We start from the raw sequence: 27189 nt of genomic DNA, 5'->3' as shown, positions 1-27189 counted from the left end.
TCCTTCTCCTCCTCTTCCTCCTCTCCCCCCTCCTCCTTCTCCTCTTCCTCTTCCTCCTCCTTCCTCCACTCCTCCTCCCTCCCTCCTCTTCTTTTGGTTTCTCAAGAAAGGGTTTCTCTGTGTAGCTTTGGAGCCTGCCCTGGAACTCTATAGACCAGGATGATCTTAAACTCAAGAGATCTGCCTACCTCTGCCTCCCAAGTGCTGGGATTAAAGGCTTGCAGCACCACCATCACCCGGCTTGGTGGAGACTTTTTACAAAAAAAAAATGTTTTGCCCAGTTAACTTCTGCTTTGTTTGGGTGTTTTCTTTGTGCAACTCCATGAATATATATGTGTATGTTTGCTTTTTCGAGACAGAGTTTCTCTGTATTGCTTTGGAGCCTGTCTTGGAACTCACTCTATAGAACAGGCTGGCCTCGAACTCAGAGATCTGCCTGCCTATGTCTCCGGAGTGCTGAGATTAAAGATGTGTGCCACCAAATAGAGCAATCCAAATCAGACCAAATCAAACTAAATTAGAAAAAGCCCCTGAATGGTTTTCCAGCACCCTCCCCAAGAAGAGACAGGAAAAAGAGACTGTTACCCGTCTGTTTTCTGGAAGACAGTTTAAATACCCTGTGGGACCGGTCTTGAGTTCTCTGTGAGAGGAGTCATCACTTGGCAGGCTTTCTGAGATGCCGCAGGGTTTGGAGAGAGATAGGGGAAGGGACTTGTGGTAGAACTTCCACCAGAACATTACAGACTCTTTGGGTATATGGATGCCAGGGCTGGGGTGAAGCTTCCACCAAACAGTTTGCTTTCTTGCTTGCTTAGTTTTGTCTTTGTTTTGTTTTTCTAAAATGTTACGTGTATGGTTGTTTTGACTGCTTGTGTGCCTGATGCCCGCGGAGCCCAGAAGACAAGCAGTGGAACCCATGGAATCGTGAGATGCCATGTGGGTGCTGACAACCTAGGCTAGATCGTCTGGAGGAGCAGCTACTGCTCTTAAATGCTGAGCAGACGTGCATCCCCTCAGCTAGCTTTCTTACACAGCCCACATTCACCTTCCTACCATTGCTACAGTGGGCTAGTACATGCTATATTAATCAGCAATTAAGAAAATACCTTAAGGATACACCCACAGGCCAGTCTGTTCTTGGCACACTCCCAACTGAGACTCTCAGGTAACTCTGGGCTGTGTTCAGCTGACAGTTAAAGCTAACTAGGAGATCCATTCCTCAGTGTACCCAGACAGCAGTATGTGCATTGGGGATTGGCAGTGTCCACTCAGAGAATGACTCTGTAGGAGACCAAATCCTAGTCCTGGGTATCTCCTCCCCAACACTTCAATTGCTACTATCCTAAGCCCCACCTCCTGATGCATAAATGCTGAAGTTTTAAAACCATACTCATCTGGTCTGAGATTAGGCAAATAAGCCAAGAGCTCAGAAGCCAGTAACAGGAAGTGCAGAGATGCTAACCAAAGTAGCCTGCCCACTTTGCCCTTATCCCACAGAAGAGAAAAGGATCTGACTTTCACAAGATAGCATTCAATTGGCTCATTTCTGTCTTCCAACTGGCCAATCCCAGTGGGGTGAGCTAGAGCCTTCAAAGAGACATTAGGAAACTGGTTTGCTAAATTAATGCCCCAGAGCCAATGTTTCTATTACTGATCTGTATACTCTGGATGGTTGGGTACTCTATCTAGTGGTTCAAGAACCAAGACTCAAACCAGGGGTCTGTGGTGGGTGCCAGCACTCAGGAAGCTGAGACAGGATCATGAGTTCCAGGCTATCCTGGGCTACATAATGAGACCTTATCTTAAAAGAGCCAGGGGTAGTGGTACATGCCTTTAATCCCAACACTTGGGAGGCAGAGGCAGGAAAATCTTAGAGTTTAAGGCCAGTGTGGTCTATGGAGTGAGTTCCAGGACTGCACCGAGAAACCCTGTCTGGAAAGACCAGAGAGAGAGAGAGAGAGAGAGAGAGAGAGAGAGAGAGACAGAGAGAGAGAGACAGAGACAGAGACAGAGACAGAGACACAGAGACAGAGACAGAGAGACAGAGAGAGACAGAGAGACAGAGAGAGACAGAGAGACAGAGACAGAGAGACAGAGAGACAGAGAGAGAGACAGAGAGAGAGAGAGAAGAAAAGAGGTTGGGCAGTGTCATATACCTTTAATCCCAGCACTTGGGGCAGAGGCAGGCAGCTCTCTGTGCCAGCCTGGTCTACAGAGCGAGTTAGTTCCAGGACAGCCAGGACTATATAAAGAAACTGTGACTCTTAAAAAGGTGGGGGGGGGAAGACTAAGACTTCTTCTCACTCTGTCCCTGTTCTTCCCAGGAGAACAACAGCAGGCCCCTCCCCACTCACCTCTGCAATCATGCTCCCACCCCCCCCACTCCACTCTACTCAGTCCAGTTTCCCCGTCTGCAAATTTCGAGTGTGTTCTAGGTCCTAGGCTTCCAATAGTCTCCTCAGACTGCTTCAGCACACTGTGGGAGTGGAGAGAGACACACTTTGCTTTAAACAGAAGTCCTGATTTTGTAGGTTTAGATCTTTATGTGAAAGTACAGATGCTGGGACTCTGGGTAAAATGATGTCACTTAAGGTAAGATTTGCACTGTGTCCTGAGTCCCACTCTCCTGTTCACCCATCCTATCCAGGCACTCTGACCTTGGGATTTTGCAAACCTGAAGAGTGTAGGGAAGAGATCTTACTAGGCACTTTTAGCGTTGACCACCCTCGTTAGTGGGGTGTGGTCTTGCTCTTGGGGTTCCGGTCAGATCTCCAAGAGCAGTGGAGATGGTCAGAGCACTGACCTTGGGTTATCTGTTTCTCATGTAAGTGATTTCTCCCTAATAAAATAACATACGACATCCTGTGTATGGTAATCTTCCTCTTACAGAAGAGTTCTTTAGACGGTCCCTGAGTGTACTGCTCTTTCCTGAGACCTGTTCACCCAGGTCTCAGCTCAAATGTAGCATCTTCCATGAAGCCCTGTTGTGGAATATTAGTTGAAGATGTGTTACATTCATTTATGCTGTGGAATATTTGTTTAATGATGCAAAGATGAGTTACAATGTTTTATGTTGCATTTGTTTAACTCTGTGAAGCTGCGTTACTTTGCCTGTCTAAAACACCTGATTGGTCTAATTAAAGAGCTGAATGTCCACTAGCAAGGCAGAAGAGAGAAAGCATAGGCAGGGCTGCCAGGCAGAAAGAATAAATAGGAAGGGAAGAAGAGTAGAAGGGGAAGAGCAAGAATAGGAGGAGAGGAGGATGCCAGGGGCCAGCCACCCAGCCACACAACCAGCCATGAAGAAAGAAGGAAAGGAAGGAATATAGAATAAAGAAAGGTAAAAGCCTCGAGGCAAAAGGTAGATGGGAGCCGGGCGGTGGTGGCGCACGCCTTTAATCCCAGCACTCGGGAGGCAGAGGCAGGCGGATTGCTGTGAGTTTGAGGCCGGGCTGGACCGATAGCCTCCAAAACAATACAGAGAATCCCTGTCTCGTAAAAACCAAAAAAAAAAAAAAAAAAAAGGTAGATGGGATAACTTAAGTTACAAAAAGCTGGCTAGAAACAAGCCAAGCTAAGGCCGGGCATCCACAAGAAAGAATAAGTCTCTGGGTGATTATTTGGAAGCTGGATGGCAGACCCCCAAGAACAAAGAGTAAAAAGAGTAAACAAAACAAAGCAAAAAAAGCAGCTACACGGCCCTCACCATTCCCAGGAGTGACCATCCCTTTACTTCCCAATGATAGCCACCAACCATCTGATGAAGTGTGGTTAATAATTATATCATGTCACAGTGTGTCCATGATAGAATGCCACCTAATGATATAGTAAAGATTATGTAGTGTACATAAATATGGACATGAAGACAAAACATATACCTAGGATAAAAAATAAATAAATCTTGACCAGATGATTGTGGCACATGGCTTTAATCCCAGCACTCAGGAGGCAGAGACAAGCAGATCTATGTGAGTTCAAGGTCAGTCTAGTCTATAGAGCGAGTTCCAGGATAGCCAGGGTGGCTACACAGAGAAGTCATGCCTCAAAAACAAAAACAAAACAAATAAATAAGTAATTAAATCTTTTTAATTAAAAAATCTTTAAAGACAGAGTGAGAGAAGAATGAATGCCTCTTCATTGTCACCTCATTCATTTCTTCCAGAAAGGTCCGTGAAACTAGGGACCCTGTCTGTCTTGTCACTGTCCAGTCTCCATCACACACGTGTGTTACCAATAGTATTGGGACTGAAGGTAGAGCTTCGTGCATGCAAGTGCCTACTATTGTGCCTTTCCCTGTTCTCTCTCTCACTGTCTCGTCTCATTCTTTTCCTTTCCTTCTTTTCTTTTTAAAGTTATATCTGTGTATTTATCTATATGTGAATATGTACATACCCACATTCCTGTGCCATAGTGCTTAGAACTTGGTTCTCTCTTTCTGCCATGTAAGTGCTGTCAATCTAACTCAGGTCATCGGGCTTGTTGGCAAGCACCTTTACCTAACTGAGACATGGTTTCACTAAGTTTCCCAGGCTGGCCTTGAACATGTGATCCTCCTGCCAGAGTCGAGCTGGGTGCTCTACCAAGTCTGAGTCATCCCCTTCTACCCCAGTGTCTGACATAACACTGACAGGTGCTCAGCTGGAACCATAGACATGTGATGTCGGGTCCCTGCTCTGTCCCCAACACTTCCAATTTGAGTACTGGCTGTGTAAATGTTTGCCATATCACTGAGTCAAGGGACACAGAGGGCTTAAATTCTGTGCTAAGGCCCATGTGATGGAGCCCACCAGGAACACAGCTGTACTTTAACAAAGTTAAAGTCAGTCACTCAGTACAGGAGAGGAAACAGCACAAAACAAACCAGGGTAAGTCTTGCCAAAGGAAAAGGTGGGGTTCTTCTAGAGTTTGGGGAAGAGTGGAATTGAGAAGTTGAAAGGAAACAATGCTGATTGGGCCTCAGCAAACCCAGATCTTTGAAAGGGGTTAACATCTGGTTTGGGCTAAAAATTGGACTCATGATTCCGTTTCCTTGGACACACAGTTAAGATAAATATAGATTGTTGTGTTCAAAAAACCCTTTTCGGAAGCTTTGCACCTGGGTCTGGAATCTAGGCTGCTTCTCTGTGGGATCCGGCTCCAACACGCTGACAAGAGGTGGCTCTGACCTCAAGATTGCGATTTCAAACAGCAAAGTTTTTGACAAATTTGGAAAAAGAGTGTTCTCAGCCCTGCCTGTGTCTTTGACATTAAGGCAGTTTTCTCTTTTCTTTTCTTTTCTTTTCTTTCTTTTTTTGGTAGCACTGGGAATTGAACCCAGAGCCTTGCTGACTCTACAAGCCCTCCTCCACCAAGCTGTGGCCTAGCCCCACCAAAGGAAGGCTTGACAGATTCACAGTTGATAGGAATCCCATGATGCCTCAAGCATCTGCCTGTAAAAGCCCTGAGGCAAAGTCCGGTGACCTGGCCCCCATCTCCCTGAGTCCCAAGTCACAGTGAGTGTCGTTGTGTAACCATCCTGGCAGGAGTCAAGACAGACATCTGTGCGCCTCCCTTTGGCTATCAGAGTAGTGAAGCAATGGTCCCCAAGGAATTGCAATCTCCCTGGGAGCCTCTTGCTTGAAGAAGGGGTGAGCCTGGTGGCAGCCAGAGGAAGAGCATGTCTCCCAGAAGGAGATTTCACACAGTTCTAACAGCTTGTCAGACCACCATGCAGAGAGACTGGAGCTGTGACAAGGATGGGCAGGGCCCCCTTGACAAGGACTGCTTGGGTATTATTCCAACCTCTAAACCTCCTGTCGGGACCCAGAAGATGGACTTGGTGGTCACTGGACCTCTTGTTCCTTTGTTCATCTTCCCGTGGTGGCCACATTAAGTAAACCTTTCTCGGCCGGGTGGTGGCGGCGCACGCCTTTAATCCCAGCACTCGGGAGGCAGAGGCAGGCGGATCTCTGTGAGTTCGAGGCCTGGCTGGACCGACAGCCTCCAAAACAATACAGAGAAACCCTGTCTCGTAAAACCAAAAAAAAAAAAAAAAAAAGTAAACCTTTCTCAGCTTTTCACTCTTACTTACATGTTTCTTTAACTGATGTTCTGGGGACAGGTGGTGAGCTTAGTTGCAGAATCTAGGCTTTGTACCCTGAAAACTTTGTTGGCATTTGGGACTTTGAGGCAAGTTACAAGCCCTACTGGTGGGACCCAGCATCCGTGTCCCGCCATGGGGCTGTCTTCCTTTGTCCCCTGTGTTCCCTCCACAGTGTCAACAGATGCTCGTACCCACTGAATCAAATTATTGGCAAGAGTTGTAAATATAGAGAAGTGTGCAGGGCCAGCAAAGAAACAGCAGCTGTGGAAGAGAAGCAAAGCGGCTGTCTTAGGGGTTTATTGTTGTGAAGAGACACCATTACCATAGCAGACAGCTCTTAGGGAGGAAAACATTTAATTAGTGCTACTTTACAGTTTCAGAGGCTTAATCCATTACATTATCAACATGCTGGAGAAAGAACTGAGGGTTCTGCATCTTTTTTGTGGGAGGGCAGTGTGTTTTACGGCTTGATCCACAGGCTCAGGGAGTGAACTGTCACTCTGGGCATGGCTCAAGCATATATGAGATCCCAGAGCCCCGTTCTGCAGTGACACACTTCCTCCAACAAGGCCACACTTCCTAATAGTGCCACTCCCTATGGGCCAAGCATTCAAACACATAAGTCTATGGGGGGGGCATTCCTATTCAAACCACCACAGGGGGAGAGTAAGAAAATAAAAATCTTCCTCCTAAAGCAAAGGACTCTAAAATGTGGCCAATGCTACTGTTCTGGGATGGTGGGGAGTGGGGGGGGGTAGGAGATGGTAATAGAATTAATTGTTGGACCCTGTCTTAGTTACTCTTCTATTTCTTTTTTTTGTTTGTTTGTTTTTGTTTTTGTTTTTCGAGACAGGGTTTCTCTGTGGCTTTGGAGGCTGTCCTGGAACTTGCTCTGTAGACCGGGCTGGCCTCGAACTCACAGAGATCCGCCTGCCTCTGCCTCCCGAGTGCTGGGATTAAAGGCGTGCGCCACCAACGCCCGGCTTTAGTTACTCTTCTATTTCTGTGAAGAGACGCCATTACCAAGGCAACTTATAAAAGGAAGCATTTCACTGGGAGGCTGCTTACAGTTTCAGAGGGTTACATGATCACCATGATGGGAAGCAGTGGAGCTTGATGCTGGAGCATCGGCTGAGGCGTTGAACCCTGATCCACAGGCAGCAGGCAGGGGAGAGACTGGGCCTTGTGTGGGCTTCTGAAACCTCAAAGCCCACCCCCAGTGACACACCTCCTCCAACAAGGCCACGCCTCCTAATTCTTTCCCAACAGTCACGCTAACTAGGGACCAAGCGTTCAGATATATAGAGGTCGTTCTCATTCAAATCTCCACGGCTGTTTCCTGATTGAAAGGATGAACTGTTGCTTTTGATGACTTTAAAATGAACGTGAAGTTGATGAACCAGCAAGCATTACAACACAGACCTCTCTAAAAGGGAAAACACTGATGCTGCAGTTTTTCAAACAGCAAATTGTCAGCTTTTTAGTGATTTAGAAAATAGAAGAAAAATTTGAAAAATGGTTTATTGTCTAATCTTGACTCAAAAAAGCAGGTTATTGATGCTGCAGATTGCAGAAGATTTGAATTGCTGAGACTGGGAGACTGAAGACCAGGAAGTCATGATTGTTAAACCTTTGCCGGGTTTGATCACTTCTTGACTCACTGCTGCCTGTCTGTGGTGAGAAGCGGGTCATAGCAGCCTCTTTGAGGCTGGGTGGAGTTCCTTGGGGCCACTGCTCAACCACCTGAGGCACCAAATGTCTCCATGGCCTTTATCTTGAAGTTGTTTGGGGGTGTTATTCAAGGGCTTTTCTCTGACCCACTGGGCGGAAGAGGGTCAGCTTTGGCAACACATGTGGATTCATGCTACCAGGCTCTGTGGGCTAACTCAGTAAGACTGATTAATGGCACCCTGGCCTGGTTCAGAATTTCCTCAGGCTTCCCTGCCCCAACGGGTCCTCAGCTTCACCCTGCCCCGACCCTGCCTCTTTCTGACTCAGACCTTTGCCAAAACAATTTTTGGACTTTTTTTTTTCCCTATAGAACTGGAAGAGAGTTTTACGGGGGATGCATGAGATCCCAGGGATGACTCTAGAAGAAAAATGTGGGGCCATTTGTAATGTGTGGGGGTAGCGGATGGGAAGAGGAAAAAAGGGAAAATGTTAAGAAATATCCTTGACACAGTCATCCTGGAGAAGAATTAGGTCATTGGCAGAGCTGACAAACGCCCTCCCACCAGGGAGTTCCAGTTCTAGGAATTTAGCCTGGGGAGTTCAAACACATGTGCACCTGGAGATACTTCCAAGGATGTCCACCAACGCGATGTTTGTGACCACAGAAAGTTGGCCCCATCAGTGGTGGGGGAGGGAAAATAACTAGTGCTGTTGTATAAGACATTCACCACAGACCCCCAGCCATCTAGAGGCCACAGTGCAGTGAGTGACAGCAAGTAAGCAAGTTGAATAGGCCACCTTAGCCTAACTGATAAGCTCTAGATCCCAGTGAGAGACCCTGTCTCAAAGGACCAGCCAGTGAGATGGCTCAGCCGGTAAAGGCACTTGCTGCCAAACCTGATGGCCTGTGTTCAGTCTTTTGGACCCGCAAATTGGAAGTCAAAAAACCCATTTTCAAAGATTGTTCTCTGACTTCCACATGGCGTGCTGTGGTACGGCAATCATGTGCATACCAAAAGGCCTATATATACACATAAATAACTAAATTCAACAACCATAACAAAAAAGCAGGTGGATAGTAGCTGAAGACTGATTTCTGCCCCTGCCACTGAGACACATGTAGACATAGAACAGACTACACACTCACACTCACACACACACACACATACACTCATGAAAATTCCAACTATAGAATATATTGTTTGTGACTATTTGTATGTGTGTCAAAAGTCTAGCACCTTGGAGAAGAAAGATGTACTCCAAGCCCCTCTGTCAGTGGTTGTGACAACTATTTCTTGATTGTGTCCATATGTATCCATGAGCTGTTGACAGAGCTTTGTTTGATTCCAGCCTTCATTAGCTGCCACAGCAGAGGGAAAGACAGCCTAGCAGATTTCCCATCTCTCTTAGCTTCATGTAAGCCAAGGAAAAATATGTGGTAAGGCCCTTTATGGGATCAGGCAAGCATTATTTTGTTATGCGTCCCAAATGAGAAGCAGCAATAGGGGTGACCATTGACAACTCCACATAAATAATTATGTCCTCTTGGAAGAATCAAGAATACTATGGATTCTCCCCCTTCATTACCTCAAGTGTGTTGTGCTCATGTGCTCTCTTTGAGGTGTGTGTGTGTGTGTGTGTGTGTGTGTGTGTGTGTGTGTGTGTGTTCTGTAAGAGTACAGTTAAGAGTATGCCATGGTACACACAGAGAGAGGTCAGAGGACAACCTGGGATATCTGTCCTCATTTTCTACCATTGTTTGTTTGAAACAAGAGTCTCATTGTATAGCCCAGGCTACCTTGAAACTTGCTATGTAGACCAGGTTGGCCTTCAACTCACAGAGATCTGCCCGCCTTGGTGTGGTTTGGAAGAAAAATGTTCCCCGGAGCCTCATACATTTGAACACTTAGTCTCCAGTGGGTAGCGTGGTTTGGGGAGAGTTTGTGGCCTTTTACTGAGGGAAGTATGTCCCTGGGGGCAGGCTTTGAGAGCTTAAGGCCTCACACTACTCTCTGCTTCCTGCGTACAGTTTAAGGTGTGAGCCCTCAGCTTGCTGTTCTGGTCACTATGACTCCTGCCATGCCTCCCTGACATGGTGGTGATGGACTCTAATCCCTCTGAAACTGAAATCCCAGATAAACCAGCTCTGAGTTGCCTCGATTGCCGTGTTTATCACAGCAGCGGAAAAGTAATTAATACATTCCGTTTCCCAAGTGCAGGGATTACACGTGTGCCAACACGCCCAGCTTCCACCTTGTTTTGAGGCAGGATCTCTCTTGCTCACTGTCGCATCTGCCAGGTCAGCTGTCCTGAGAGCTTTTTTGCCATTCCCTTGTCTTGGCCTCTCAACATCAGGTAGGTATGCTGTGTTGCAAACATGTGCACTATCATGTCCTGCTCTTATACAGGTTCTGGGGATGTGAATTCAGGCTTGCACAGTGTTTTACCCACAGGGCCAACTCCCTAGACCTGTAATTACCACTTTTATGTTATTATTTTGATCTTCTATGTATATGGGTGTATGTCTATGTACCACATGCATGCCTGGTGCCCACAGAGACCAGAAGAAGGCATCAGACCCCCCTGGAACTAGAGTAATGGGGGGTTGTGACCTGCCATGGGAATCGTACCTGGGTCTTCTTGAAGAGCAGCCGCTGTCCTTAACCACTATTATTTCTAAAAGTACAAAGCAGGACTAGGGATGTAGCTCACTGGTAGAGCACTTACCTAGCATGCGCAAGAGCCTGAGTTCCACCCAGCACTGCATACACAAAATGAAGCAATTAGGTTTTAGTCCTGGGACAAATGACTGAGGTGCCTATTTAACACGTCAAAGTGGACTTGGCCTCCAGGTTTTCCTTGCATCCCTCAGTCCCTGTTACAGGGCCCTCCTGGATGACATACGCCACCCCGTACCCTGAACTCGGGGGGGGGGTTGACTCCTCCCTATATAATCCAACCATTTTGGTTACCCACTCTTTGTATTTTGGGCCTCCTGGCTGTGCTATACCTGGCTTCCCTCTCTCCCATCTCCCTTCCCTTCCCCTCTCTCCCCACATGACCCGGCTCAGTCTGGACATGTCAGCTCTGGACTCTCCCAGATGACCCTGCCTCTGGCTATGCTCTCCCACACATCTACAATAATCCTTCTCCTCCACTATACCTAGGAACTGTCATGTTTTTCCTTTCTGTTCATACCTTTTATTTCATTCAGCAATAATATTCCCTTTTCCTGTTCTAAAGAGAGAAAATACCTACCAAGTTCGTAATTCTTCAGATTGTGCCTTTTAGCCATTTTAGTTTGGTTTGTTTATTTGTTTTTTCTTTTGGGAGGCAGGGTTTCTCTGTAACTTTGGCTGTCCTGGAACTCATTCAGTAGACAGGCTGGCCTCAAACTCACAGAGATCTGCTACCTCTGCCCCTCAAGTGCTGGGATTAAAGGTATGCGCCACCACCGCCCAACTAAAAATGAGTAGTACAGGCTGGCCTAGAACTCCTGATCCTCCTTCCTCCTCCTTCTTCAGCAAATCCTACTGGCATTCACCACCCCAATCATAATTTTTTTAAAATAGAAAGTGCAACTCTAGAATAGTGTTTCTCACCTGCCAAATGCTGTGACCATTTAATTCAGTTCCTCATGTGTGGTGGCCCCCCAACCATAAAATTTCACTGCTAGTTCAAAACTGTAATTTTGCTACTGGTATGAATCGTATACGGTAAATATCTGATATGCAGGATATCTGATATTTGACCCCTGTGAAAGGGTCATTTGACTTCCAAAGGGTGTCTCCCCACAGATTGAGATCCCTGTTCTAGAGGAAGATACACAGTAACAGTCGGAAGTGTGTGTGTGTGTGTGTGTGTGTGTGTGTGTGTGTGTGTGTGTGTGTTCCTTCAGGCTAGGCCATGCTTTTCTTGTGGTGTTCAGGAGGAGCACAAACCACCCATTGCTTTCATGCCATTCTTATCTGCAAAGCAAGCATCTTCCAGACCTCCAGAGCCTGCTGAGTGACAGCCTTGTTTGGAGCCCTGGGCAGGTCATTCTCTTACTGCAGCCAGGATTCTCCTAAAGTGACCTGTCTCACCTGTGTGTGCCCAGCTACAAACCTGACACAAGGCTAGTTTCTGGTTAGTGTCACAAATGACCTTGATAAGAGCCACTTCAGGATAGAACCGTGCCTTCCTCCCTCTTTGGGACCTTCTCTGGAGCAAGGAATGAATGTTTGTTGAATGAATGAATGAATGACTACAGCTCCGCTCCTCTGGCCCTTCAACAGACAGAAAACACTTGGTCTTTTCTCCCATGATTCTCAGCAGGACCAGATTTTCAGCATTGAAAACCTCCAGTTTCTATCTACTGCCGCTGACTACACTCTCAGCTCTATGTGTGACTACTAAGGTGACAAATTATCTGGGATTCCTGAAAGTTCCCCTATTTCTGCACCTGAAGTTCTATGTCCTAGCATGGCTGCTCACCCCACAGTGGTTCTCTGAGACTCAGTCTCCTTTCATCTTCATCTGGGGGGCTGGCTCGGATCTCATCTCTACATTTCAGACCTAAGATTTCACAGACAGGTCAGAGGGCAATCGTTACATCAATGAAGGCAGAGTCAACTTGGGACTTTTAGAAAGGTCTTTATTCTTTAGGGAACCTGGGGTCAACACTGACAGCCAAGCCTTGGTTCTAGTTGTTTGCTATGATCTGAAAAAAAAAAAGCAGGTTAGACAAGGACAGAATAACTTAGTTAAGAGTGCAAACTTTGGGTCTAGAGGGAGCTGGACTCAAGTGGAAATGGCCCAGCCTTGTCGCTTGTTTGCTGTGTGTTCCTAGGAAAGTGACTTGACCATTCTGAGCCAGTTTCCTCATCTCCATAGGACAGGTAATAGTATAAGTTGCTTCATGGGTCTTCTTTTTTGTTTCTTTCTTTGTTTGTTGCTTTTGGAGTCAGGGTTTCTCTGCACAGTTCTGGCTGTCCTGGAACTGGCTTTGTAGACCAGGCTGGCCTCGAACTCACAGAGATCCGCCTGCCTCGGCCTCTCAAGTGCTGGGATTAAAGGTGTGCACCACCAAATCCCGGCGTCATGGGTGTTCTTAATTGAGCTATTAACTAAGGTTTTTAGCACAGTGAATGTACAAATCACAGCCAGTACTACTATTAGGAAGAGCAGCCCTGCTTGGGCCACCTGTGTTCAGATTGTCTGCTCCACACGCTCATTGAACTCAAGTAGCCCTGACATCATGGTTCTTACCACCTTTTCCTTCTACCGTCCATTTTCCCATCTGTCTACCTCCAAGCAGCTCATTGTTTGACGTAACTCTCTGCCCTCCAAGACTAGGAATGACCGGGGCCAGGGGGACCTGTCTCAATGCCTGTTAGATTCTAGAAGTGCAGCCAAACCAAGCATCCCCAAGCTCTCTAGAATGTCCCCAAAGATCCCTTCCTGACTCCCTCAGAGTCTACAGAATCTCCTCCAAGTCCCTGGCAGGAGGCATTTAGCTCCTTTGTTGCCTCACCTCCTGGATCCAGTCATTGAAGGCAGAGACACGGGTGAACACCGTGGGCTTCTTCTTGGTGTTGCAGCCCAAGGAAGAAACGAAGCTGGTCACACCATGGACCTGCCAGGTGCCATTCTCAGTGGGACAGTTGAGGGGTCCTCCAGAGTCACCCTGCAATGGTGAGAGAGGTGGGGTTCAGCTATGTCTGAAGGATAAGGAGTGGGCTCTGAGCTCCAGTGACATCAAGACACGCTCCATGTTTCACAGGTGTCACATAGCCGATATCCTGCATATCATATATCTACATTATAATTCATAACAGTAGCAAAATCATAGTTAAGAAGCAATAACAAAAAGTAATTGTATGGCTGGGGTCACCATAACATGACACATTGTATTAAACAGTCATGGCATTAGGAAGGTTGGAGAACCACTGCCATAAGGGTTAATGAGGCAATGCAAGATATCAGCAGAGTACCCCACGGAGGCAGTTCTCCAAGGGTGGTACTCTCGTTATCTTACCACATTTAATGTTTTGGGGTTTTGTTTGGTTTTAATTGTTGGAGACACTGTATAGCCCAGGCTGATCTTGAACTCGCAATCTACCTCGGCCTCCAGAGTGCTAGGATACCGGCTGGGATGAAAAGCATATGCTGTCACAACGAGAGCATCCTGAATGTTTAATTATCACTTCAAAACCACAACTGATATGGAGTGGCAATGCAGCCCAAATGGTAAAGTGTTTGCTTAGTGCTCACAGAGCTGTGAGTTTCAATCTCTATTACTGTATCAGCTGGATGGAGTGGTAATGCCTGTAAGCCCATCACTCAGAGGTAGACATAAAAGGATCAGAAATTCAAGGTCATTCTTGGCTACATAGTAAGTTTGAGTCCCAGCCTGTGATATACCTGAGTCTCAAAATAGTGGTTGGGCCAGGTGGTGGTGGCACGCACCTTTAATCCTAGCACTGGGGAGGCAGAGGCAGGTGGATCTCTGTGAGTTCGAGGTCAGCCTGGTCTTCAGAGTGAGTCCCGGGACAGCCAAGGCTACACAGAGAAACCCTGTCCCCCAACACAAAACAAAACAAAACAAAAAAAAAATACAAAACAATAACAACCAAAGCATGACTGGCAGAGGCAGGTAATTGCTATGAGTTCAAGGCCAGCCTAGCCTACATAGTGAACTCGGGTCAGTCAAGGCTACATTGTGAGACCCTGTCTCAAAAAAACAGTGACAAAAAGGAGCAGAGAGGAACGGGGACTCTGGTCAAGCCAGGTGGCAGCCAGCTAGAATCCAGGCTTGTGATGCCGCCTCTGAAGTAAGTTAAGTCCCTTTTCATCCCACCTTGCCTAGGAAGGCAAAGCAACAAGGTCTGTCCTGGGGACAGATGGTGGAGGGACTTCAGAGCCCTGTGCACACGCCACCCAGGCAGGTGTGAGCCTACTCACGTTGCAGCCAGACTGGATATCCCCACCGGCGCACACCATATTCCTCGACACGGAGAAGCCCCACCAGTCCCACTTGGAGCAGTGTGCATAGTCCACCACGGGCAGCAGGGCCTGCTGCAGCTTGTCAGGGAGAGGCCCTTTGGCTGGGGAGAGAGAGAACACTGCTGAGGACACGTGGGAGTTGCAGAGTGGAGGCCTTCAACGGGACCATTAGCCTGGTAGGCACTATGGGGGTCTTGCTTGCTCTGTGCCCTGTGGCGTCGTCAGTACTAGGCACACAGTGGATACCCAAAAAAAGGTTACATTGAACATATTTGTGTTTGGAAGGATAAGGGAGAGAGTGGAAGCTAGAGAGGAATGCTGGGCAGTACAAAGATGGTTCCTGCTGTGACCTTCTGTCCCGCTTGTCCCACGCACTTGTCTCTGTGGTCAGGGAAAAGGGGTCAGCACGTACTGTAAAGACGGCCCCAGCCACTAATGTAGCAGGGTGCTTCGTTGGGGAGGATGTCACCAGCAGGAGGGAGGCAGGCAACCTGGACTGTGTCTCCCAGCTGGGCGCTTCTTGAGAGCTTGACCAGGGCGATGTCATTGCTGGGGGAAATGGTAGTCACATGAAACCAGGTCCTCCCGATGGACTCACAGCGTGCACCCCCTTTGCTCCTTGGATTCCGAACCCATTTATTGATTGATATTTGTGGTGCTCGGATTTGAGCTCAGAGTCTTACACATGCTAGGCAAGTGGTGCGCCACCCCCGCCCTTCCTAAGTCTGTTTATTTTGTTTTACTTTATTTCTGAGATGGGGTGTAGCCCTGGGTAGCCTATGTAGTCCGGACTGGCCCATAATTCACGGAGATCCACCTGTTTCAGTGGCTGAGATTAACGGTGCATGCTACCACACCTGGCTTCAAAATCCAAATGCATCCTTAAGGTGGAACAGCCTTTGGAAGCCTCATGGCCATTTTAACCTTGCTAACCCTTGTCATTTGTGGTCCTCATGGTCCAGCTATGTCACCTGGAAGGTTCAGGAACACAGCTGCCCTCCTCCTCCAGTGCTTCCCAGTGCAGTAGTCAAGGTTGGTGTCTGGGAGCCCTCATTTCTGACAGGTCCCCAGGGGATGCTGCCGCCACACTGGGTACCACACTGTAAATACCACCACATGCCGTCTTGACTGCCCAGCTGCCACTCAGGTCATTTCACTGGAGTCTGATACAGCTGTCTGCTCATTCTGGGTTCTAGCCGACGCCGGCTAGAGTCTTCACCTACCTCTCCTTTGTTACTGCTGTTGTACCTGCCCACGCTGTGTGCCACCTGGGTCTAGGCAGCCGTCTCTGGGAGTGAGCTTGCAGTTTGCTCGACAGCTTGTGTACCAGAACCCCCAACTCCAGACCTGAGACTTCACTCACCCGCAGCTCACACAGTTGGGGTTCCACTTGGGGTGCACAAAGAGGTCTTCAGGGTTGATGGGGATCACCTGCTCTGGACCCTCTTCCACAGCTCTGTTGTACTCGCCCAGTACCACCTGGTAGGTTAAGGAACTCCTGCAGAGGAGCAGAGGTCAATTTGAGCCTGTAGCCAACCTCACCCCTCTCCTATTGTCCAGGCTGCCCGGGACTCATGCAGGGATAGTGGCTGGGGCTGAGACAGGGGTAGAACTCACGAGATGCAGTGGCCTGCAGTCATTACCCAGTCAGGGGCAATAAGGGTGCCACCACAGGTGTGGTGGAAGCTCCCGTCCTTCTCATACTGAAGGGAGATCTGGTGGCCAAGAAGGAAGGAGCTTCAGTGCCTGTACCCGATACCCCGGGACTCAATACCAGTGGTTTTGTAGGTTGTGCACCGTACAACTCTAGAAGGTGCTATTCACACAGGGGGAAAAAATGGTACCCTCTGAAATATGCAGTGCACAACCTATGCAACTCCTCATGGGAATCGGTCACTTTTCCATTAGAATCACATTTGGACTTGCCAAAGCCTCCCCACCACAGGCTTTATGATGTCTTTGGGGTCCACAACACTCTGCCCTCTGGGGCATCCACAAAACTGGTGGCTCCTGAGGGTTCCCAAGACTTTCTGCCTCATCAGGTCTCCCATTCTCCTGAACCTTAGCTCTTTCAAGGCCTCTTGGGCCTGCCGGGATGTGTGTCACCTTGAGTCCTCTGCCCTCTCTTCCCTATACATTCTGACTTGCAAAAGCTCCCTCTATAACTGGGCATGGTGGTCCATACCTGTCATTCCAGACTCTGGAAAGTAGTGGCAGAAGAACCAGAGGTTGGAGACTAGCTAAGGTTATGTAAGACTGCCTCCAAAAAAATATGTGGGGCTGGAGAAGTAGAAGAGTGCTTGCCATGTGTGGAGTACTTGTCTAACATGCTTGAAATTCCGTCCCCAGGCCTGCATAAGTGGGGTATGGTGACACATGCCTAGAACCCCACCACTCAGGAGGTGGAACCAGAGAACCTTGGCTGTATATTGAGTTTGAGGACAGCCTGGGCTACATGAAACCCTGTATCGAAAACAAAGAACAGCCAGGCATTGGTGGAGCACACCTTTAATCCCAGCACTAAAGAGGCAGAGGCAGGCGGATCTCTGTGAGTTCAAGGCCAGCCTGCTCTACAAGAGCTAGTTCCAGGACAGCCTCCAAAGCCGCAGAGAAACCCTGCCTCGAAAAACAAAACAAAAACAAACAAAAAACAGAGAACAACAACAAAACCTCCTTAACCAAAAAGGAACTGACTGTGACCCAGGAACCTGACCTGCTTAGGTCCGATCTAAACATGAAGATTCCTGTCTCCTCCTCACCCTTGTCACTTGTGTGCTATCTGTGATGTTTTCACACTCTAAGTGCCATGGTAAGTCACTGCTGTCACCAGCGCATGGCCAGCAAAGCCTACAGGATTCATGCCCTGGTCCTTCACAGAATAAGCTGTGACTCTCTCTGTTCTCACCATATTTGATGATGCAAATTTATTTTTGTTTTGTTTTTGTTTGTTTGCTTTCAAGACAGGATTTCTCTGCATAGCTCAGTCTGTCTTGGAATTCACTCTGTAGAACAGGCTGGCCTCGAACTCACAGAGGTCCACCTGCCCCTGCCTCTGAGTGCTGGGATTAAAGGATGCGCCACTGCCCGGCTGAGACAAATGCTCTCTACCTTCAGCAGTGTGCTGGCCTCAGCCTTGCGTGGCTGTTGAGCACTGGAAATGAGGGGGCACTGAGCTGTAGTGGCATCTTGCCTTGTCAGTGAACTTGTGGTGGTGGTCACACCCTTTGGGCGTGGTTTTAGGTTCAGATGTGACCCATTATAAGGTAGAGGAGGGGCTGGCTCATGCTCTCTTGAGTTGCAGAGAGCATTGGAAGGGCAGAGACTGCATCTTCCAGAGCAGGGAGACCATGGCAGTTATTTACTCTTATCTTTGTAAGTGCTTCCCTAATAAATGCCTAATTATCATTTATCTTGGGTCTGGTGGACTCATTTAAACCCCACCTTCACTGAGGGACTAGATATTTTAGTTGTCTAATTTGTATTCATTGCATGGGTTTTAGAAAATGTTTACTTATGTGCATGTGTGTATGTCTGTGTGGTGTATGCCATGTGTGTTCTGGTGCCTCAGAGGCTCAAAGGTGTTGGGTCCCCTAGAGATGGTGTTACAGGCAGTTGTAAGCTACTTGACTAGGAATTGAACTCAGGGCCTCTGGAACATCAGCAAGCACTCTTCACCACTGAGTTCTCTCTCCAGGCCCTGGTTTGGTTTTTGAGATAGAGCCTCATATAGCCCAGGCTGGCCTCAAACTTGCTATGTAGCTGAGGCTGGTCTCAAATGCCTGATCATTCTGCCTCTAGTGAGTGCTAGAATTACAGGCATGTAACCACTGTCTGCCTTAATTTATATTAAGCTTCAATAGCCACACGTGGCTTGTGACTATTGTTAGACAGGGAGTCTAAGCCCTTCCCATGGACCTCTACCAACTTCCTAACTCTTTTACAGCTCTCAGACCTTTCGCCCCTTTGTAGAGCTCAGGGAGTTTAGAAACAAAATCTTCCTGCTAAGTACAACCCCCCACACACACAACTCCACTGTTAGTGAACTAACCCCTTAAACATCACCCTTTCCCCAGATCCCACTTTCAAATTGCAGCTGTCCCAGCCCAGATTACAGATGGAGGGGTCACAACCTTCCAGAAATGCCTTTGTCCAAGGGTTGTGGGCCTTAACGTCAAAGTGGGGCATGGAGAGGAAACAGTGGGGTCAAGGCTGACTGCCATGTCATCAGAGGCCACAGTGGAAGCGAGGGCAGCTGGTAGCCTTCTTACCTGCCAGGGCCAGCTGTAAGGAACAGCATCTTCACCATTGACAACACGACTGAAGGGGTTGTAGGTGGGCTGGCCACAGCCTGAGGCTAGCGGGGACAAGAGAGAAGCCATTCAATCATAAGTGTCCCCAAAAGGAAAGAGGGGAGTCAAGTGTGATGGCACACGCCTTTAATCCCAGCACTTGGGAGGCAGAGGCAAGTGGAATTCTGTGAGTTTGAGGCCAGCCTGGTCTACATAGTGAATTCCAGGTCAACCAGGGCTATATGAAGTACCTGCTTAGAAAAAGAAAAAGGAAGAGGAGAAAAAGAAAAGGAACGGACTCTGTGACTTCAGGTGAATCCCTTCCACTCTCTAGACGTCGGTACCGTGTATGAACTAGCATTCATGCAATGAGACTACATCAGGGCTTCCCAGAGTTGGGGGAAGGCAGGCCCTCCTTTAGGTCAAGGACTAAAGACTTAGAAATGTGCCTGGTACCCAGCAAGCCCTCCAGCTCAACAGCTAAAAGGCTCGGTGTAGTGGACATGATCCCAGCCTTGAGAATCTGAGTCCAGAGAGCCAGCCACAGGTTTGAGCACATGCCCGTAATCCTTGTACTTGAGAGACTGAGACAGGAGGATTGCCAGGAATTCAAGGAAAGGATGGCTGAACTATGACACGAGACTTTCTCAAAAAAAAAAAAAAAAAAGGTGGCAGTTGTTGTTGTGGAGCAGAGGTGGCAAGAGGCTGCCTGGGTACAAAGCACAACTTGGCCACTTTCTCAGGATGAGCTACTTTACTCCTCCAAAGGTCAGTGTCCCCAGTGGCTGCACACTGTGGTGAGTTACACAAGGTCCTCTAAGAAGGAAACCCCTTTGCCTACCGGCTGACATACAGCAAGCACTCAAGCCAGTGCCGACCGTCACCTTTATGGTCAGACCAGGGAGACCCTGCGGGCTGTTTAACCGAAGAACAAAAATCCCAGCTCAAGCCATCAGACCACAGAGCCCAGACCTGAAGCCAAGAGGCTGCCCATCGTCCCTTCAAGGAGTCTTCCCCTCTGGGATGCCAGTCTTCTTTCCAACCTGTTCATCCACAGCTTGTCCCCTCCGACCCCTGTCCCAGAACCAAACTGAAGTCCCTACGGCCCTGTCCCAGTTAAGCTGAGACCCTTTCCTGTAGAAGCAGGTATGGGATGTCACCCGGGGGAACAGAGTGAGGGTCATCCTTCAAGGGCTCCTAGGTTGATGCAGCATGGAGACACGGCAGGCGCTGGGGGCTTACCAAGGGCCACAAGCAGAAAGGAACTCAGCAACCGGATCATGGTGAGCTTTGGGATGAGAAAGAAGGTGGAGCCAGGGCTCTAATATAGTGCAGGAGGCAGGTGGAGGGGACCAGGCCAGGTCTCACTCCCACAACAGGTGGCAGAACACCAGCTTTTTCAGGGTCCAAGGCCACATGCCAACCACTACAGATTAAGGAATTGGAGCTGAGGGAAGGACCCCAGGCTTCCTCCAACCTGTGACTGCACAGGTGGCATTGAATGGCCAGCTGATAAGACAGGGACATGCAAATGGATTCTATCAGAGAGGCCAGCCTCTGCCAGGAAAGGCAAGAGCATGGCAGTTGGGCAGGCCTGGGTTCAGATCCTGGCTTTATAACCCTGAATGCTTGGTTTCACTACTGTGAGTCTGAGATTTCTGGTCTCTAACATGGAGTTAACATTCATACCCACCTCAATAAAACACTGTGTTTTAATACCAGCACTCGGGAGGCAGAGGCAGGTGAATCTCAGTGAGTTCGAGGCCAGCCTGCTCTACAAAGTGAGTTACAGGATAGTCAGAGTGGTTACACAGAGAAACCTTGTCTGGGGGGGGGGGGAGACTTTTTTGACTACTTTCTCTAGTATATTAAGTGCTTTCTAGGACAGTGAGCACAAATAGCAATGGTCCCAGCCTGCCCAGAGCCTGTCTAGGGGTGATGCAACATGAACCCACAAAAATTGTAAGAAACTGTTTCCACTAGGGAGAGTGAGTACTGTAGGAAAATGAAACATGGGTGCTTGGGAGGGGGGGAAGTAATTCACTTGCATGGGAGGTGGGACAAAATGACATTTTGACTAAGGAGGCAATTGCGACTGAGTCCTGAAGCCAACATGGGTGGAGGGGAAGCACTTAGCTTGGGCTTAGCTTACCCAAGACAAGGAGGGCCAGGGCAGCCGGAGCTTACAGTCATAGTGGAGCTGGGTGAGATGTCATGGTCTGGAACTCCAGCTGCTCTGAGGCCGAGGCAGGAGGATTATGGGTTGGAAATCAACTAGTAAGCCCCTGTCTCAAAGCAAAAATGAAAGGGGACTGGAGGCCAACCTAGAGGAGTGAGTCCTGCCTTTCATCCTTGTGAGGAAGAGGGGGAAGGAGGACGAGGAGAGACAAGAAAGAAGGGATGAGGGGAGGAGATGAGGAGGAGTGGGAGGAGGGGAAGGAAGGGGAAGAAAGAGGAGGAGGAGGATAAAAGAGGAAGCACAGGGTTGGTAAGATGTCTCAGCTGTTAAAGGCGTCCATCAAGTCTGACAACCCAAGTTGATAACCAGGGCCCACATGGTAGGAGAGAACCAATTTCTGCAGGGTGTCCTCTGATCTCCACACATGTGCAGTGGGACATGCAGCCACCCCTAGCACCCCCACATGTGCAACAAAAGTGTAGTGAAAAGCTTTAGGAAACAGAGGTGAGCGTGGTGAGGATGCCGCCAAAGATGCTGAAGAGGTCACTGCCCGCCATCTTCCCCGGCACCCTGCACTTTGTGTACAGAGGCAGGGCTCTTGCCAAACCCAGGTCTTGTGAATGGTTTAGATGCCATTCTCTGCCTTCTTTTCTGAGTGCTGGGGTTACAGGCAGGCCACCAGGACGGCCTGGCTTTCATGCACATGCCTCAAACTGCCTTCTCTATGTAGCCATCTCTTTTCTTTGAAGCCACCCCTCCTCCCCCAACTGGTGATGACAGAATCCAGAGCCTCATGAATGTGAAGCTCAGTGCTACCCCCAAGCCACGCACAAGCAAGGGGCCAGCTTTTTTTTTTCTTGTTTTTTGTTTTTCACATCCAGATTTCTCTATATAACCCTGGTTGTCTTAGAACTAGTTCTGTAGACCAGGCTGGCCTTGGACTCACAGAGATCTGCCTGCCTCTGCCTCCCAAATGCTGGGATTAAAAGCATGTACCACCACCACCTGGCTTAGGGCCAGTATTCTATAAGGGTTCTATGACATGTGTGAATAAGGCAAGTCCTCATGATCCCTCATGACCCCTCCTGAATGTGTGTTCAGGCTCAGCATGTCTGAAGTCTTCATCTGGCTCCTACAAACAGAAGCCAAGGGAGAGCAACACTTAGCTGCTCTAAGAGGACCCTTGATGGGAGAAGGTCTCCTGTGTGGCCTGGAGGGTTTTCTTTAAGTTACTGGTACCTTCCGTTTATCATGCCTACAGTGATGCCTGCTACTCCAGTAGCCTGGGCCGTTTATCAGTTTGTGTACACAACAGAAACAGCTGTGAAAATCCTTCAAACTAGGATAAAAATAGCTGTGCCCTCCCTACTTCCTGTGGGCCTGGACATATTTGCTCAGCTTGGATGATCAGAGCCATTCCCCAGACTCTGCACTGGAGAAGGAGGTAGGAGGGAGAAGCCCAGAAGAGACTCAGGGAGGAAGGAGGGCCTTATGGCAGAGGACTGGAAACAGACCTCTGTGTCCAAGCCAGCTATCTCACAGATGGGACAGCAGCCCAGGAAAAAGCTAGGACTCAGTCAAGTTCCCACATGCTCCTAGCTAGATAGAAGCTGGCTCAAGGACACAGCAAGAGTTGAAACCCTCCCCCAAGGTCCCACAGAAGGCTCCCTGGCCCTTATCCACTGGACCTTGAGCAATGTGCCTCAAAGCACGTGGCCCCAGGGTAAGTGGGTCTCCAGAGATGGCCTCCCTGAGGTCAGCTGCTCATTCCCACTAGGGCCAAGGGGTATTCTTCTCAAAGCCTTGGGAAAGATACTGTTAGCTGTGCTACTGATAAACCTCAGAGATCCTGGGGTAGCAGTAGCAGGAGTCCTTGAGGTGGATTCCTCAAACCCCAAGAGGGAGTTGCCCAAGGAGAACAGAGGGGTACCATCTGTGCCAGGCCTCGGGCTAAAGAAAAGTGAGCCATTGCTAAAGTGAGATTGGTGGGCTGGGTATAGGGGAGTGAGCTAGGAACCAGGATTTGGGGCTGAGCTTGACCTTGCATGTTTGTAATTCCAGCATTGGGGATTGTGAGGCAGGAGGATTGCCATAAGTTTGATAATGGCTTAGAACTTCAACATAGTGAGTTCCAGGTCAGACTAAGATACTATATGAGACCTGTGTTTGGAGGGGGCCTAGAATAGGAGAGAACTGAAGATATAATTTAACTAGAACACTTGCTGAGTAACTTTCCTAGCATACATGAAGACCTGGGTTCAATCCACAGCATCATATGGTAGTTCATGTTTGTAATGCCAGTACCCAGGAGGTGGAAACAGGAAGATCAGGAGTTTAAGGTCATCTTCAGCTGCGTGGGAAATTCCAACATGATTTTTAAAAAGGCAGGTCTAGGGAAGGAACCTAAGGGACAGAGGTGCATGGTTTCTAGTTCTCACTGAGCAGGAAGGTCCAAGAAGGCTGGAACTGTCTCGTATTCCTCCTCAAATCCTCTGCACCGAGCCGAACAGAAAGAACCCAGCACACAAATACTGTTCAATAGTATTTTCCAAAGAGGGAAAATGAATCAACAAGGCTAAAGGACCATTCAGCCCCCCCCCTTGCTCTCCTCTGAAAGTGCCTTTGACCCCGTCGTTCATAAGGAACATGAGGTCCTGTGTGTCCCAGCAAAGCCGGTGTCGGTGTGTGGACGTCGTCCGGAAGCATGGCTGTGCCAAAGATGGGGCCTTTCTTAAAGTTTCAGAAGCTGAGTCCATTATTCTCATGCCAGGAAGCACAGCAGCAGGCAGGCGTGGCGCTGGAGAGGAAGCTGGGACCCTGTTCCACAAGCAGAGAGAGGGGGACTGAAACTGGCAAGAGACCTCCAAGCCCACTCCCAGAAACACACTTCCTCCAACAAGGCCACACCTCTTAATCCTGCTAATCCTATCAAACAATTCTACTCCCTGCTGACTAAGCATTCAAATACATTAGCCTAAGGGGGTCATTCTTATGACTCAGTTGACAAAGGCACTTGCTGCCAAACCATGGTGACCTGAGTCCAATCCCTGGCACCCACATGATGGAAGGAGACAAACTCCCAAAAGTTGTCCTCTGATTTTCGCTTGAGTGCTGTGGCACACGGGCCTACACACACCCACTAAATAAGCTTTTTTTTTTTTTAAGTGCATCTGCAAAAAAGAAAAAAGAAAAGAAGAAAAAGAAAACAAAACAAACACACAAACAAAATAATTTGTTTTTGAAAGTTCTAATGGTCTGAATAGGGTGGAATACATCTTTAATTCCAGCACTCGGAAGGCAAGAGACAAATGAATCTGAGTTCAAGGCCAGTCTGGTTTATATGAGTTCCAACCCAACCCAGGCTACTTAGAGAAACTGTCTGGAGAAAGAAAAGAAAGCTCCAATGGGATTGAGAAATAGGACAAAATTCAAATGACGTTTTCCTGCAGGGTTTCTCAGAGCGTTTACTGTGCTGTGCTCACTGTGAGTCACGTATCTGGGACGGTTATGCCCGGAAACTGCTGGTGTTTTATTGCTCTTAGTTCTCCAGCTACCAGCCCCACCCCTCCCAGATGAGCAGCCAGCCTTGGTGGGCGGGGTTAAGGACACCTAGGAGTGAGCAAACACCCATCTGTGGCTTCTAGAGCTGGGAATTGCACAGGTGGCCCTTGTCCCAAGAAAGGCCTTGCTTCAGTGGGAACCAGAAGGGTTTGTTGGGCAATGGGCACAGCCTTTTTCCATAGCTGATGCCATGCCTCCTAGAGGCCTGGCAGGGGTGGGGTGGAGGTGGAGGTCCACTCAAGCTCTTTCAGCAAGTGCACAAGCCACAGATGTTTGCCAGGCTCGTGATAGGTGCCAGGGTGCTCCTGGTCACCCTGGTGGTGCTGGGAAGAACGGAAGATGTGGGGGTGCTTCTCAACCCCCGGGGCTCTCCCTGCTTCTTCCTCCACCTACAATGTGTGGGTGGAGACCCCTTTAGGGTGGCATATCACATATTTACATTTCGCTTTATAACAGCAGCAAAATTACACTTACGGAGTAGCAACAAAATAACTTAGTGGCCAGGTGTTGGTGGTGCACACCTTTAATCTCAACTCAGGAGGCAGAGGCAGATCTCTGTGAGTTCGAGACAGCCTGGTCTACAAGAGCTAGTTCCAGGACAACCTTCAAAACCACAGAGAAACCCTGTCTCGAAAAACAAACAAAAATAATAATAATTATAATTTTGTGATTGGGGGTCACCACAGCATGAGGAACTGTATTAAAGGGCCACAGCATCAGGAAGGTTGAGAACCACTGCTCTAGAACTTCTTTCTAGGTCATCATCTCTTAGCTCCACAAAATTCCACCTCCCTTTGTCCCTTCAGGCCCTGGATGAGGCTTTGCTGCCCCTTGTCCATTTTTCCAGCTTGTGCCTTCTTTGACTAAGGTTTCCTAGAAACCCCTCAGTATTAGCATTTGTTCCCTCCAAGGCCTTGGCTTGATGCAGGTTTGGTCAAATGAAGCAGAGACCCAGAATAATGGAAAATGAAACAGAGGGCGGTGAGATGGTTTAGCAGGTAGAGGTGTTTGTTCCAAGCCTGGCAACCTGAGTTGATCCATGGGACCCACATGTCTTAGGTTTCTTTTGTGGTAAAACATCATGACCATAGAACAACTAGGAAGGGTTAGGGTTTATTTCATCTTACTGCTTCTAGTCCATTATCTAAGGAAGTCATGGCAGTAAAACCAGTGAGGAGCCTGGAGGCAGGAGCTGATGTGGAAAGCCTTGGAGGAGGAGTGTAACACATGCACACACACACACACACACACACACACACCCCAAAAACAAGAACAAAAAAATCCAGAGACTGATATTGGGTTTCAAGCTTCAAGCTGAAGATCAGAAAAGCAAAGCAGCCGGCCACTAGCTCTCACCTCTACTTCAGCTCAGACCAAAGGGGTGATTGATTCTCAGAATATTCTCAACTTCACTGCTCCTCTTATTCACTCAGACTGCTGTGCTCTCCTCAATGTGGCTAGAGACTAACTCTGTCCCTCAGACCTCAGACTGCAGCCCTGTCTCCATCAAGCCTCAGACTGCAATCTTATGCCTTCCCTGTCTGGAAACTAAATTTTACTTCTTTTATACCTCTCAAATCCTGGAATTAAAGGCATGAGCTCTGATTCACTCTCATGTAGCCCAGGATGGTCTTGGACTCACAGAGATCTGCCTGTCTCTGCCTCCGTTGTACTAGGATTGAAGGTGTGTGGTCCCAAGTGCTGAGATCACCTTTGTGTGAACGGTTTCTCTTTAGGACTGGATCAATTTCGTGTAGCTCAGTGTGGCGTTGAACTAACAGAGATCCATGTACCTCTGTCTGCTGAGTCCTGGGATTAAAGGTGTATACCACCACTGCCTGGCTTCAGTGACTGGCTAGTGTGGTTTCTGGGACTAAAGTTATCTATCACCACTGCCTGGCTCTGTGGCTTGTGGTTGGCTTTGCATTCTGAACCTTGAGGCAAGCTTTATTAAATCAAAAATAATATATCACCACAGAGGAGACGTGCTCTTTATGGCTTGCTTTTTAAACCTCCCAGAACCACCATATCAGGGGTGGTACTGTCCCCAAGAGCCGGGTCCTCCCACACCAATCACTAGAGAAGACAATATCCCACAGACTCACCTACCTACAGGCCAGTCTTTTGTTTGTTTGTTTGTTTTTTTGAGTCACAGTTTCTCTGTATTGCTTTGGGGAGTCTGTCTTGGAATTCACTCTGTAGACCAGGTTGGCTTTGAACTCATAGAGATCCGCCTGCCTCTGCCTCCCGAGTGCTGGGATTAAAGGTGTGAGCCACCAACACCCAGCTCAGGCCAGTCTTATAGAGTCATTTTCTCAATTGTCAAGTTTCTCTTTGCAGATGGCTGTAGCTTGTGTCAAGCTGATTTAAAAACAACAACAACTAGTCAGCATACCACATAAAGGTAGATGGAAAGAATG

At 48.3% G+C, this 27189-nt stretch overlaps 1 protein-coding gene across 1 annotated transcript; it reads right to left on the bottom strand.

Moving 5' to 3' along the window:
* Positions 1–12372: 12372 nt before the first annotated feature.
* Positions 12373–20326, bottom strand: LOC101827180 (chymotrypsin like elastase 3B). The gene is made up of 8 exons (XM_021233563.2): positions 20272–20326; positions 19009–19094; positions 16358–16455; positions 16104–16238; positions 15153–15289; positions 14699–14841; positions 13269–13421; positions 12373–12455 (listed from the first exon to the last, which is right to left on the bottom strand). The coding sequence occupies exons 1-8, from the start codon at positions 20309–20311 to the stop codon at positions 12438–12440; spliced, it is 810 nt and encodes a 269-aa protein (XP_021089222.1). The 5' UTR covers positions 20312–20326; the 3' UTR covers positions 12373–12437.
* Positions 20327–27189: the final 6863 nt, after the last annotated feature.

The sequence above is a fragment of the Mesocricetus auratus genome, unplaced genomic scaffold (assembly GCF_017639785.1).
Source record: "Mesocricetus auratus isolate SY011 unplaced genomic scaffold, BCM_Maur_2.0 Super-Scaffold_100014, whole genome shotgun sequence".
In the NCBI taxonomy this organism is placed as follows: Eukaryota; Metazoa; Chordata; class Mammalia; order Rodentia; family Cricetidae; genus Mesocricetus; species Mesocricetus auratus.
The sequence above is the reverse complement of the archived record's forward strand: the minus strand, read 5'-3'. Positions and strand labels throughout refer to the sequence as shown.

Excerpts from the sequence above, each read along its gene's own strand:
- LOC101827180 (XM_021233563.2), bottom strand. The coding sequence starts at position 20,311 with ATGATCCGGTTGCTGAGTTCCTTTCTGCTTGTGGCCCTTG. Across the intron at positions 15,290-16,103 it reads CCCAACTGTGTGAGCTGCGG|CAATGACATCGCCCTGGTCA; the intron begins GTGAGTGAAGTC and ends CATTTCCCCCAG. Across the intron at positions 14,842-15,152 it reads TGGCTGGGGCCGTCTTTACA|CCAAAGGGCCTCTCCCTGAC; the intron begins GTACGTGCTGAC and ends CTCTCTCCCCAG.